General features: G+C 42.4%; 1 protein-coding gene across 7 annotated transcripts in view; it reads left to right on the plus strand.

Annotated features, from left to right (window-relative positions):
* Positions 1 to 15,177, plus strand: part of TAFA5 (TAFA chemokine like family member 5) — a 654,906-nt gene that overhangs the window by 538,070 nt on the left and 101,659 nt on the right. For 5 of the 7 annotated variants that reach the window (XR_007772060.1, XR_007772061.1, XR_007772065.1 and 2 more), the window contains exon 3: positions 2,021 to 2,148. Coding sequence is in view for 1 of the 7 variants with exons in the window: in XM_050936406.1 (XP_050792363.1) it covers positions 2,021 to 2,148 (128 nt within the window). In the remaining 6 variants the exon portion in view is untranslated. Of the gene's footprint in view, positions 1 to 2,020; positions 2,149 to 7,283; positions 7,404 to 15,177 lie in introns of all 7 variants that reach the window. The other 2 variants (XR_007772063.1, XR_007772064.1) reach the window with 1 other exon arrangement.

Below are 15,177 nucleotides of genomic sequence, written 5' to 3' on the forward strand. Positions count from 1 at the left end.
CCAGAGTAAGCACCCTGGCGGGCCGGGCCGGTTTGTTTACCTGCTGCATCCGCAGGTTCAGCTGATTGTGGCTCCCACTGGCCACGGTTTGCTGCTCCACAGCCCCCATTAGCCTGGAGCGGCAAACCACTGCCAGTAGGAGCCACAATCAGCTGAACCTGTGGATGCAGCAGGTAAACAAATCGGCCCGGCCTGCCAGGGTGCTTACCCTGGCGAGCCATGTGCGAAAGGTTGCCGATCCCAGTCCTAGAATATACAGTTGAACAATATTAACCTTTCTCTTTAATAACTGGAAAACCCACTGAAAACTGCTGAATGCTGCAGATCAGTTAAGAATATTTTACTTTACTTGTAACACTGCCTGGAACTGTTCTGAATTATCTTCTTGAAAGCTGTTGGTTGAACACTCATGTTCTCTAATTGAAATGATCACTATCTAAAGACACAATTCTACTAGGTGCTGTGTGTGCACAATCCCCATTGACTTCAATGCAGCTGAAGAGGCTCAGCACTTGTTAGAAGGTGCAAAGCAGCTCACAGGATCAGGCCCTTAGGATGAAATTCACCCCTTTGCAGAGAGGTATCCGAAGGTCTATGCATCATATAAGTGTCATTTAAGTCCTCAAAACTGGGCCTGAGTGGGATTTAAGAAAGTCGTAGGCTTTCTGCTGACTTTCTGCATGGGGATGAATTTCACCCTCAGTGAATAAACACAATAAAATGCAAAGATATTGCATCAGGAAATACGCTTTATTTGTTCTGACAACTGTAATTCAATTTTAATTATTGATAGTAGTTGGTATTATGCATGTAAACATACTGTGAAAATAGTGAAGTCTTAATAATATGAGACCTCCTCGCAGCACTCTGCTGTAACAGGGAATGGCAAAGTAAAAGGGGAAACTAAGTTCATACCATAGATATGTGCTATGGCCCTGATCCTGCAAACTCTAATACATGCTCCATGGGACTATTTGAATGCCTAAAGTTAAGTATGTTTGTAATCATTTTCAGCATCAGGGCCTAAATGATCCTGCTAACCATATGTGTTTAGCATAATAATCTGTTTTAACAAACCTTTTGGTTTTCTTTCCATTTTGTGAAATATTTTTGGTATGTTTCAATTTGCTGCCACTATCATAGAATATGACATCACTAATAGGCTGCCAGTCCACAGTATTTATAATGTCACAGATCGATGCATTCTGAGATCCCACCAAAGAACACAAAGAGAAATTAGCAGATGGGCTAACCAATTAAAATAAAATAAAATAAAAACTTATTTGTTTCCTGGCACTCCTCGACAGCCCCATGAATGGAGACAGTTTAGCATATATTTCTGGGTGTAACTCAGTGTTACACAGAACTCTTCTGGGGGGAGGGATAGCTCAGGGGTTTGAGCATTGGCCTACTAAACCCAGGGTTGTGAGTTCAATCCCTGAGGGGGCCATTAAGGGAACTGGGGTTAAAAATCTGGGGATTGGTCCTGCTTGGAGCAGGGGGTTGGACTAGATGACCTCCTGAGGTCCCTTCCAACCCTAATAGTCTATGATTCAGAGATTGGCATAAGCTGAAAAGCTTGACTCTTTCACCAGTGGAAGTTGGGCCAATAAAAGATATTACCTGACCCAGCATGACTCTCTAATATCCTGGGACTGACACAATTACAACACTGCAAACAACATTATTATTAATTTTAACCATTGGTGCCCCCATTATATTTCATATACACCAGAAATTCATGCCATTGAAAACTTACCTCTGCCTATTCTTTTATCTTCTTTTGTTAAATCAGTACTATGTTTTGTTTTATTGTTATTTAAATTTTGTTTTTATTATATAATTGGTTGGAACAGCAGGCGATGTAAATAAGTTTGTAAATTGCTTGGGCTACCTATGGCATAGCCTATGATTGCATTATCTGATTATGAAAATTGGCACCTCTAATGAGTCAGAGTTCAGAGGGAAGTGAAACTCAAACCCACCTGCCAACTGTTTTTGTTTTTTTCCTCTTCCACAGCACGAATTATCAAAACAAAACAGTGGTGTGAAATGCTTCCATGTTTAGAAGGAGAAGGCTGTGATTTGCTAATCAATAAATCAGGCTGGACCTGTACACAACCAGGTGGGCGAATAAAGACAACCACGGTAAGCTATGTCCCTTTTGTTCCTCCTCATCTGTAACTTCCAGAGAGCAAAGGCTGAGACTTCAAATTAGATGCAGCATAGGGTTTTAAAGTTAGACACCAGTTAGTAGCCCATGCTCACAAAGACCCATACTGAGGCACACACATACCTGTGATCACAGACAGGGAAAGTGTAGCAGATTACTAAAAGGATGTAAAATGCCAAACTTTGACTTAAAAGGGTCCATAAATTCAGCTAGTAAAAATTGTCTCTTCACCTTTATTTCACCCTAGTGTGTATTCTGAACTGCGGGTAGAGCAAGGATATAAAACTTCATACTACTGATTTAATGGGGGGAAAATTAGTTTGTATTTTTTTAAATAAAAGTAGTTTTGGCTTTTCACTATAATAAAAAGGCAGTTTTCAAAGACAAATCTCCATCTTCCCAGAGGAAAATTTACGTGAGGCCTAAAGAAAACAAAACAATAAAACCCATTTTGGGGGATAATCAGAGCTTTGGCGGTAACATGTCCATACTGTACTTTTCAACTCCTTGGTGTCGTCTCCTGTAGTATTTTGGATTTGTTTGAAGACGTTATATTGAGGTTGAATATGCCTGCAACAATGATGGCCCCCAGGACTTTTAGCATCAAGCATCAGTCTGTGGGACATTCTCCAAACCAACTGAAGACTCTTGTGCTTCAAAAATTTAAAAGGTCCCAGGAAATATGGTAGAATAATATCCTGATAGGTTGCTATGCCATCGGGGATATTTTTTTCTATAGGTTTAGAGGACTCTCGAGCTACACTTAAATAACTGACATTTCAAGAATGTTTCATCATAAAGATTTACTTCAAAACCTGCTTTATATATTAACCTCAGTATGCTTCAAATTAGTGAGGTTTAGCAGAGTTAGGGCACAAGCCTATCAAGCAGGATCTCCTGCATAGATTCTTTCTCTGGAGAGAGGTTAGGAGACACTATTGCATATTTTGTAGTGTTTTTACAGTGTCAGTATTTTGACACAAAATCAACATGACCTTCACTTTTTAATTTTTTTTTATCAGTCTTTGAGAATAACATTTATTGTCAAGTGACATTTCCAAGCACAATCTGTGAATTTGGTATTGTTCTAATGTAAGATTCCATGCCATCCTGACATCCCTGTAGTTGCTAGACATAGCAAGGTACATTATGGATAGTGTTGCAAACTTACCTCTCAGTCTCCAAATCAGAACTTTTATCTTCATTTCCTTTAGGTTATATGAGTGTAATTTATGTAATGGTGATATAAAAATATAATAGAGGGAAACAATATCATCAGCTCCCAAGGGCAGGCAGACCTAACAGGGTATCTTTGGAACGCTCACAGTATTATTCAAAATCTCATTAATTCAGTGATATTTTCTGTACCTCAGCGAAAGCAAATTACCTATGTACCCTGAGACATTTGCATCTATCATTATTATTGTTTGTTTTATCAGGATACACCAGTGATATGCTTGGTGCTATGAAAGATAAAAAGTAAGCACAATGCCTACCCTGAGGAATTAATGTTAGATAGCTATCAGATTGGTTCAGTGGATCTTTTAGATTTGACACCAGGGCCTGATTCTGATCTCACACCTGCTTTACAACTGTTTAACTCTACTGACCTAAACAGAATTACTCTTGTTTTCTACCACAATAAATGAGATCAGAATCAGGACACATTCTGGGGAAATTATGGCAATGCTGAGCAAAGTCTTATTAAGAAGAATCTCTTCTGTGACAAGATACGCTCAATGGAGAAGAGAGAAGGACTTCTGTCCAACCCTGTCACAGCCCAGGCCCTTACCTAATTTAGAACAGTCTAGAACAGCTGGCTCAAAGCCCTAAGAGACCATACAGCATTGGAGAATTGCCAGAGTGAAGTGCAATTCTACTGTAGCCCTTCTGTATCCCTCCCACTACATCTTCTCCCACCACCTTAGTAACCGCTAAGCTGAAGTGTAATGGGCAGGTGCGAGGGTGTGCACACATACATTAATTGTTTATTGAGCCAAGCTAACAGTTCAGGATGTTCCAAGGAACACTGGGTCCAGCATAAATGACAAAAAAAAAATAGTACTAAAAAAAAAATCCAATTGTTCATAGGGCACTTGATTTGGTGTGCAGGGGAGGAGTCAGAAAATATCAAAAGAGGTGGAAACTTGGTTCATATGGGCTTCATAATGACTAATAATAAACCCTTAAGAAAAGAGAATTTATAATGGAAGCACAAACACTTTTCTTTGTAGCAATACTGCTTGAAGGAATAAAGAAAGTAAGATTTTTCCTCATCAGCCTTCTGCTAGACCCATACTGCTCCTTGTTGAAAATATAAGTACAGCAACGTGCAGCCTGAGATGGGGTGATGAGGAACACTGTGGAATTAACCTCCAAATACACAGAGAATATACAGCCTATTAGGGGTCTAATCCTCCTGTGGAAATAAGTGAATATTCTGCCATACACTCTAATGGGAGCGGGATTGAGGCCTAAATTATTTAAGCTACAAAATTTATGCAGGTGTTTGCAAGTAATATTAGGTTGTATCTGAAAGGGAAAGCGGTACTAGTACTGTACCTTTCACTACCATAGCAGGGATAAATTTCTGTAACACAAAATATCATATTACTGATGTCATATCAGTAATTATATGCTGCACTATATGTACTATAACAGGTAAGGAGGAATAGAATTGAACACTTGAGGACTTACATTTGTAGTGACTCTTGCACTGATGTCTGTTGTTAGTGTTACAGCATTATAGGCACTTGTGTAAATAATATGATGTCCGGGCTTGGGCATAGAAGAAGTGTGTGAAACATGAAGCTAAGTGAAGGGAGGTGATAAGTTTCCTCTCATGAGAATATGGATGCTAGAACCCATTTTTTTCCCATTAAAATGAGGCAGAAATAGAACTCTTGCTTGGATGAGTTTTACTAATGTGAACAGCATCACAGTATGTAATAATGCTTAATATTTTATGTGCCAAATATCCAGGAAACTGCAAGCTTATCTAGTAAATACACTTTGCACCTACATGTTTCAGTGCAGGGCTGGCTTTAGGAAGTGCGGGGCCCAATTCAAACAGTTTCAACGGGGCCCCGGCAGGGATGACTATTAAAAAAAAAAATGTAAAAAAAGCACGTGGGCCTTATACTTACTGGCCAGTGCTCCGAGTCTTCGGCTGCGCTTCGGTGTCGGGTCCTTCACCTGCTCCAGGTCTTCGGTGGCACTGAAGAACCCGCCGCCAAAGTGCCGCCGAAGACCCGGAGCTCTGCCAGGTGAGTAAAAATTAAAAAGATGCCTCTAGCCAGGGAAGAGATTCTCACTGGGCGCTGGGCCCGATTCGGGGGAATTGGTGGAATTGGCCTAAAGCCGGCTCTGTTTCAGTGAATTGTGTTTCCTAGGAAGGGCTTGGCTAGTGTCAAAATAGTTTTGTGTCAAAATAGTTTAACCTAGATAGTCAAGGCCTGATTTTTTCATTGCCTGCCTGCACTTTGTGTAAGCATTTATGCCTGTGCAAAGTAATGCAACGAAATCGCAATTCTCTACTCACACTGGTGGCAGCCTTTTATGCCCATTTTTTACTCACTTTGCACAGCTGTAAATGACTACACAACGTGCCAGGTAAGGGAGAATCAGATTCAACATATATTCTAAATGGATCTGCCCTGTCATCCTTTCTACAAGGTGTGAATGAACCAAGGATTTTTCATTCCATAAGAGGCTTTTAGAATTGAAGATTGACTGGGCCAACTGCCAATCTATGTACTAAGCATCTGATTGTCAATACAAGGAAACAATATGGCAGCTTACTAGAGGAGATGCTGTAGGAACAGAACACTTCTTAGCTGTTAACACTTTTAACGAAGACTGTGAATGGCTTGCCAACTACAAAAGCAGTTTCTCCTCCCTTGGTGTTCACACTTCAACTGCTAGAAGAGGGCCTCATCCTCCCTGATTGAACTAACCTCGTTATCTCTAGACTGATTCTTGCCTGCATATTTATACTTGCCTCTGGAAATTTCCACCACATGCGTCTGATGAAGTGGGTATTCACCCACGAAAGCTTATGCTCCAATAAGTCTATTAGTCTATAAGGTGCCACAGGACTCTTTGTCATTTTTTACAGACCCAGACTAGCACAGGTACCCCTCTGATGCTTTTAACAAAGTGATTCATGCTAAGTACTTTTATTTTTAAAATGCCTCTATTTAAAAATGCCTCTATGGTTATCTTCAAATCACCAGCCATGCAGAAATGTTCTGCTTTTTATATTTTCATTAATCTCCCAAATCTGATTTTTAAAATGAATTTACCTGACTCTCTTGTGTGAGAAAGACTGTATAATCTCATCAGTGCCAGAAGATGTGTCATGATTTCACCAGATACTGCTTAGAAACGTGGCCCTTTTATATTTCAAGCATGAATCTTGCCAGTGTATAAATGAGGAGATACACAAATCTATTGGCTTTACAGGGGAGATTAATTTTAGCACCGAAGTGTATATATGTTGTCAATGATCCATCACTACTTAATTGTTACTTAATTAATTCCTTCTTTTACATGATGTGCTTTCAATGCATGGAGCTCAACAGAACATTCATGCGCCAGTAGCTGACCTTTTAAAACCTCTGTGATTTTACTGCTACATTAGCTGAAGTGGGAAATTAAGGAGTATGAAGAAGCTAAAAGAGAGCTCGCAGTGGATAAAAGGTGTAATTACTTTGACATGGAGCTCACTGCTTAGCTAGTAAAATTTACTAAGGATCTAGCTTCGCCAAGGGATGTGACTTTCTTAATAGAGTTTTCTTACGCACAGAGCAACTTAGCATTACTCACCATTAATACAAATGACATGCTGGCTGGCTTGGAAAGGTAATTTGTTCCTTACCCTGAGAAACACTAAAGTTGTTTGTATCGGCTGAAATTTAAATGAAGAATTTTCTGCAAATCTTTATCATACACAAATGTATGATTAAGGTAAATTGGACAAAATGTACTGGCTTGTTTTCATCATTGATTTACCAGCAATGCGGTGTTACTCATACCATTACATTCTATTTTCAGAGTAAAAATATAAATACATATTGCATATTGGATTTGAGAATTTACTTTTTTTTAGACTGAAGACCAGCTGGAAATATCCTGAGGCCATGGTCTAGTGGTCTGAGCATGGGACTGGGAGCCAGAAACTCCTGAGCTCTAATCCCGGCTCTGACAGTCACTGCCTCTGTGGCCTTGGGTAAGTCACTAAACCTCTCTGCCTCAATTTCCCTAGTCAATTTTCCCTACATCAAAGGTGGATTGTGAGGTTTCCTTAAATAATACCTGTAATTAATTAGGAAATTCAGGGTGCTATACAAGTATTATTAATATAATTTTTAGGCTCTGGAATTATACTAATTTCTCTGGCATTCATATAGCTAGCCTAGATCGGGTTCCAGTTCTGAGTTTTGCTAAACATACTTCACATTTCCACAGGGCAGCTGATATATATTTATGTCACCCTCCCAGCTCCACCTCCACATGTTGGTTCACATGTGATTCTAGGATGTAATGCAAGGCCAGGTGAAGGTGATTGCAGGCTGTAGGCACACCACAGTTTTGGGGTTCCCTGAGACCCTTTGTGAACACAATAGCCCTGACCACCTCTCCCTTTTGGTAGTGGTGATGTTAAGGGGACTTCCCATAGAGACGGGGCAGCGGCATGAGGCTCTCATCTTCCCATAGGAGTTGCAGCAGGGTCCTCCTCCTTAGGAGCTTAGGGTGTCAGTAGGAATCCCTGTCCCAAACCCTGAAGTGGTACCAGAGGGGCCTCCAATACTTATTCCAACAGCCAAGGATGTACCTACTTGTATGTGTAGGCTGGGACTACTGTAATCCCCTTCTTTGTGCTGCTACATTCACAGCCATCTGTTATTGGCAGGGTCCCCCAGAGCTGTGGGTCTTGTTGGTAATGCCCTATTGAGATGTGTGATGCAGTTTAAGCCTGTCACAGCTATTATTTCAGGCAGCCTACAAACTCATGCAGATATTTGCACAACCATTAGGGCTAGAAGTTTGCTTAAGTTTTTAATGGAAGCTGAGATTCTGGTGTAATTGCACTATGCCAAGAACTGGGCCGTGGCTTAAACATGCCTGTACATCAAGGAGAGTAAGGCAGAGATAGAAATCCTGCCATTCTTTCTAGATGCTCTAAAGTTAGAAAGAGATGTATCTCTTGACACTAATTTTCTGAATTGGTGGGTGTTTTTGTATTCGGGGGGAAAGCTTTTCTCTTGATGGGTAGCATGTGTTTCAGTTTTGTATACTCTGTAGATTCATGCTGTTGGTGCTTGTGAATTCAAGTTGTTATTCATTTCCATGGTCTCACAAGATTCACCAGCTCCCAGCAGAGTTCCCACTGAGTGTTTCACAGCATGAATTTGTTGTATCTTGATTTCTCTGTCCTGGGACTGGCTTCCATTCTGTATCTGATTGGCGGCTGCCACTAATGCATAGTTGGGTCAAACATCATGGGTCAAATTACAGAGTCCAGAAGGTGATTGAAGAGATGGCTTTTGCTCTCTGCATATCCTAAATAAGGTGTACATTGGTCTGGTCCCCCAGGTGTAGCTTAAAGCAGCTCTAAAGCTTACTCTAATTTATACTGGATGCTAATAGTCCTGGGGATCCAAACCAATCTGCAGATATCTGAGGGGCAAACAGAATCTGCAGACTTGCCTATTTTCTCCTGAACACTCTTCTACACTGACGCAGGCTAGGATCTACGGTGCTAGCTCAGTGCAACTGGAGGACCCTTTACACTGAGGTGATCCATCTGGGGCTGGATGCATAGTTTTAGGGCTGCTTTATACCACCATTGCAGTGCAAACCAGCCACACTGCATTTGAAAGAGGAGCGGGGCCTCAACACTGGCCAATAAAAAAAGTAAAAATCAGATCTCCATATCTGTATTACAGATAAGATCTCTGATTATTAAACGTGAAGGGATTAGAACTTACGCTTCACCATTTAGTATGATATTTCCTTTTTGCATCACCTTCAGGCTGGGCTGAGTCCATTTTAGGATTTAATACACTGATAGCAACACTTGAGGGTTCCAACTCTACAGAACATTTGCTTTTGATAACTTGGCCAAATCCTGGATTTCTTAATTGGACAAAACTCACTGGAATCTCAGTTTGACACTAAAAAGACCTTTGCTTAAGTAAAGGTTGAATGATTTACTCCATGCTTCCATTAGAACTAATATAATATTTTTAACGCTTATTTTCTAAAACCTAAATTTTCAGCTAAATTTGACTCAATTATCCTATAAAATATTATTGGAACTCAGTATTTTCAGAAAATGAAGATCTCTAATCCCCAAATCCAGAATGCTAGCAAAGATTGAGAGTTTTCCCCATACCCTAAGGGCTCCAAGTTGAAGAGGGGTGACAGTGGGGAGTTTTATGTTGAGAAAATTAAAATTGCTTAGGGAGTATTTTAAGAGGATTAGCCCTTCTCATAGAGTGCCAAATCCAGGTTCCATTTCAACTGATGACAAAACTCCCATTGTTTGAAATGAGCACACGTTTTGCCCCATGAGTGTGCATCACTAGGAGTGAAGTATCTGATTTTAAAATGTGGACTATTAGCATTTCAAACACTTCCTTTCAAGAATATTGGGAAACCTAGCACCACTGTTCCCTTTCAGAGGAGGCATTTTCAGATATTGATGGAGAACCATGCTAGCCACATATTCATGTCTCATAGCTAACCTCAAAGAAAAGGGATGCTCATTTCTGCATGTCTGTCCTCTCTGAATTCTTACTTGTAACTGCCATTTATGATAGAGGCTACCTTCTTAAATAGTATGGGCCTGAATCTGATCTCACCACACTGCTGTAAGTGAGAAAAGAATTAGGCTTAGACGACTAAAACCTACATAGCAATTGGTTTTTGTAATTTGCCCACCTACTGGTTCTTAGGAATCAGTGATTTACTCCTGTTGTGTTGATTTACTCATGAAACTTGCTAGTTTAATGTAAAATAAACTATACATATCTGATCCATTTCAGGTCTGCACTGTCCTTTTGAATAAAGTAAATAAAAAAAGCAGATTTTACCCTAGGCACCAGTGGCTGGATTCCCAGCTAGTCATCAATTTCATGTTTGTGTAGAATAGACTTTGCTTCTGCTAAAAGGAAATGACCTGAATAGTAATTTTGTTTTTCTTTTTGTACTTTGAAAGCAGAATTCTGAAATGTACATAAAACACATCTGTAACTTTGGCTAGTCACTGACGCTAATGTAATGTGGCATACTATCAACCCAGCCAATAAGTTGTGTTGTCTGAAATTGTTCAAATGCATGAACAACCTTAATAGCTGGTCTTGTGGGAGTGCCTACATTGTTAAATTGGCCCTAATGAAAATTACTTCAGTTTGACATTCTTTCCAGGTTTCATGCTTCTGTAAGAATAAGACAACTTAAAAATATATATAATCATGCGGAAGTGAGGTTCACATCCATCCCCAAACTAAAGGAAACCATTTTTGAATGGAGTGCCCAGGATATGGAAGCTTCAGATCAGTAATGGGTGATTCTATCTCATGAATTTTTAGGAAAATATAGGCCCAGCAAGAAGATGAGATGTTTTTATCATTATTATTTATGTACTCTATGTATGTATGTAGTAGGATCACCACAAACACTTCAGATATATTTCCTGCTCTGAAGAATTTATAATTAAAGGACAAATACACAAGTAGGTAGGGATTAGTGGAAGAAAACAAGACAATTTATCTTAGTAATAATCTGTGTTACTCTAGCACAGGGATCGGCAACCTTTGGCACGCGGCCTGTCATAAACAGATAGCTAAGGGTTAATGTCTCTTTCACCTATAAAGGGTTAACAAACAGTGACCTGCAAACACCTGACCAGAGGACCAATCAGGAGACAAGATACTTTCAAATCTCGTGGAGGGAAGCCTTTGTTTGTGGGGTTTGGGTTTGGCTTTGTTCTCTCTGGGTCCTGGATGGGACTAGAGGTGCAACCAGGTTTCTGCCAATCTCCCTGCTACAGTCTCTTACCTATTCAGAATTGTAAGTAAGAAAAGGCGGTCATAGTCTTTTAATTTTTTTTTTCATTTGCATATGTGTACTTGCTGGAAGTAGCTTAAATTGTGTTTCTGCTGGAGAAAGTTTCTTTCTATTGTTTATAGTTAAAAGACCCTATAACTTTTTACCATCTAAAGTGCAGAGATAAACCTTTTACTTTTTTCTTTCTTTTTTATTAAAAGTTTTGCTTTTAAGACCTGTGTGATTTTTTTCTCCTAGTTAAGGTTCAAGGGAATTGGTGGGGAGAAGGGAAGGATAAATTTTCTCTTTGTGTTAGATTCACGCAGCTTGAATCTGTACGGTCTCTGGGTGAGGGGGAAGGTAACACTCCTCTCGGTGTGGTGATTCAAGAAGTTGAATCAGGCGATCTCCTAGTGTTCCCAGGGCGGGAAGAAGCTGGGAGGAAGAAGAGAGGGGGAAGGGAATGGTTTATTTCCCTTTGTTGTAAGACTCAAGGAATTTGGGTCTTGGGACACCCAGGTAAGATTTTTGGGGGAAACCAGAGTCTATCAGGCGCTCTACTCTAAATCCTGATTGCTGGCAGCCTATCAGATCTAAGCTGGTAATTAAGCTTAGGGGAATTCATGCTAGTACTCATATTTTGGATGCTAAGGTCCAGAATTGGGAATTATACTACGATACGGCCAGTCAGGGAAATCCGTTAGTGGGCCGGGACGGTTTGTTTACCTGCAACCTCTGCAGATTTGGCTGATCCGCACTCCCACTGGCCATGGTTCACTGTTCCAGGCCAATGGGGGCTGTGGGAAGCGGTGGCCTCATCCCACGCCACTTCCCGCAGCCCCCATTGGCCTGGAACAGCGAACCGCGGCCAGTGGGAGTGCAGATCAGCCAAACCTGTGGACGCTGCAGGTAAACAAATTGTCCTGGCCCGCCAGCAGATTTCCCTGATGGGCCGCGTGCCAATGGTTGCCAATCCGTGCTCTAGCACCTACAGGCTTCACCTGTCAGGGATCACAGTCTCAAACCTGGGCCATAGGGCTATTAGGGCCTTACAAATGCTAGCCAACCACCCAGTAACCTGCTAACCGTTGCCAGGACTGGAAGCTGAATTCCAGAGTTGCCAGAACTCTGGGGAATCTGATTGGTTCCCTGCTTGTATTTAAACCGAGCACAGGAACAGGAAGTTGTCCATGCAACTGAGTTTCCCCTGCTGAGGGCTGCTTCCCTTGTTCTACCTACACCTACTGCTGGACAGTGATCTCCCAGACCTTGTCTGCCTCCTGCCACCTGACTCTCCAGCTGCCCTCTGGCATAGCTCAGACCCTGATCTCCTGGTATTTGACCCAGCCTGTCTCCCATGTCAACCATTGAGTGAGACCGTCCATATCCCATTTGTGACATCAGGGCCATGTTGCGTTTGTACAGTGCCTAACATATGAGAGACAGTCCCAAAGTGTTTACAGCCAAAGTGGGGGTTTTCAAACTGTTTATTAGTGATGACTCCTTTCACATAGAAAGACTCTGAGTGCAACAACCCCGCCCCCCCATAAATAAAAAACACGTTTTTATATATTTAACACTATTATAAATGCTGGAGGCAAAGCAAGGTTTGGGGTGGAGGTTGGCTGCTCACGACCCCCTCCTATGCAATAGCCCTGTGACCACCTGAGGGGTCCTGACCCCAAGTTTCAGGACCCCTGCTCTAAGTAGACAAGACAGATACAGAATAGGAGAAGAAACAGTCACAGAGCAGTAAAGACACTTGCCCAGGGTCTTTATTCACTGTAAGTAGCACAGAATTGCTAGGTCTTTAAAAAGGGCTTAACATATCGACAGGATACAGTTCTTATAGATGAGGACTGTATCCTGTCCATATTTTGCATCATGCGTACTAATTAGTGCATGTGGAATAAAGCATGGAGGTGATTTCTCAATGTCTTGCAAAATGGATGAACAAAGATAGGAAAATTTGGTGGAATAGAGGAGACCGAGCCAACACAAAGCTTGACAAAAGAAGATTTGTGTCTTGATTTTGTTTTCTAGCATTGTGGGCAATTGATGTGGCCAAGTTCTCTATCCACCATTGAATATCTTATGGACTCTTATGGGAGTGCAGCTGACTCCAGCTGAAGTTCAAGATCAAACACAAACACGTTGTGGGATTCATATCTGTGACCCTAGGACAAATGGACTGCAGATTTTCTTTCTTTCCTTTATAGCAGGAGTTGGCAACCTACGGCATGCGTGCCAAAGGTGGCACACGAGCTGATTTTGCCTGGCATGCGGCTGCCTGCTGAGGTCCTGGCCGCCGGCTCTGCTCAGCCAACTGCTGGCTGAGCGAATGAAACCCCAGACCGGCAGGAGGCTGAGCGGGGCCGGCAGCTGGGACCCCAGACAGGCGGCAGGCGTGCCCTCCAGCTCCCCCCTCACTGCACTCAGGTTCTGTGGCTCCCGGGAGTGTGAGCCTCTGGGGCATGGGGCCCTGAGCCTGCTGCAGAAGGGCTGGCAGCTCACACTCCCGGGAGCCACAGAGCCTGAGTGCAGCAAGGGGGGAGCTGGGGGGCACACGGGGACCACTGCCCGTATGCATCTGCTGCAGGAGCCCTCCGGGGAGGGCACCAGGCCACAGCCTGGGCAGGCATGCCCCCAGGTTCCCCCCTCACCACGCTAAGGTTCTGCGGCTCCCGGAAGCGTGAGCTGCCGTTGCTGCTACCCCTCCCACAGCTCCCCCCCTCCCACTGCCATGTGGAGGCAGCGTCTGACCAGCATGGACATGGTAAGGGGAGTCCCGGAGGGCAGTCAGGGAGCAGAGGGAGGGTTGGATGGGTTGGGAGTTCTGGGGGTCCTGTCGGGGTGGAGAGTGGTTGGATGGGGCATGGGAGTCCTGGGGGGTCTGTCTGGGGGTGAGGGTGTGGATAAGGGTTGGGGCAGTCAGGGAACAGGTAGGGGGTAGGATTCTAGGGGGGCCGTTAGGGTGGCAGGGGTCTCAGGAGGGGGCAGTCAGAGGACAAGGAGTAGGGGGTTGGGGGTTCTGACAGGGGAAGTTGGGGTAGGAAGTAGAAGGGAGTGGATGGGGGCAGGGCTTTCCCCTCTTTTTTGATTGTTGAAATACAGTAACCCTAGGTGAGGGGGGAGCTGGGTGCATGGGCAGGCTGGCCCCTGGGGTCTATAAAAGGCTCGTTGGGATTTGCCCCTCAATGAACTGATGTGCAAGGGGGAAGTTTCGCCTAGGCACAAAATATCCTTGCACCGGCCCTGCCCCAGGGGGTGTGCGCACCCCAGGTTAAGAACCACTGCACTAAACTGATAAGATCTGCATTTTAATTTAATTTTAAATGAAGCTTCTTACACATTTAAAAAAACTTGTTTACTTTACATACAACAGTAGTTTATAGACTTCTAGAGAGAGACCATCTAAAAACGTTAAAATGTATTACCAGCACGCGAAACCTTAAATTAGAGTGAATAAATGAAGACTCGGCACAGCACTTCTGAAAGGTTGCCGACCCCTGCTTTATAGAATTAAAGTTTTCATGACTGATCTTCACCTTTAGAGTAGGAGAAAAGCAAGTGAAACCTTAAGAAAGGAAATAACCCTGTGGGATGTTGTTTTTTGACACTGTATAAATCAAAGTGGGGCATATAGCCAATTGGGGGGGGAGGGCATTGTAATACAAAAGTATAGAGTTTGGAAACTTGAATGTCATGTTAGCATCAAGAGTTTAAAATGTGTGCTAAAAATATTACACTCATTTCACAGAGAGGAAGTCTTCATGGTAAAAATGTTATGAAATGAAGCTATTACACATACATATCTCGTTTGAACCCTTTCCCCCCCCCTTCCCCATTTTCTGAATCCAAAACAAATCAAAAGCTTATTAAATCATGTGAGGTAACCTGGATCACTTCTTGGACTTTGTGACAAAACTATTACATATATAGAGGAAATG

Source organism: Gopherus flavomarginatus, chromosome 1 (assembly GCF_025201925.1).
Source record: "Gopherus flavomarginatus isolate rGopFla2 chromosome 1, rGopFla2.mat.asm, whole genome shotgun sequence".
Lineage (NCBI taxonomy): Eukaryota > Metazoa > Chordata > Testudines > Testudinidae > Gopherus > Gopherus flavomarginatus.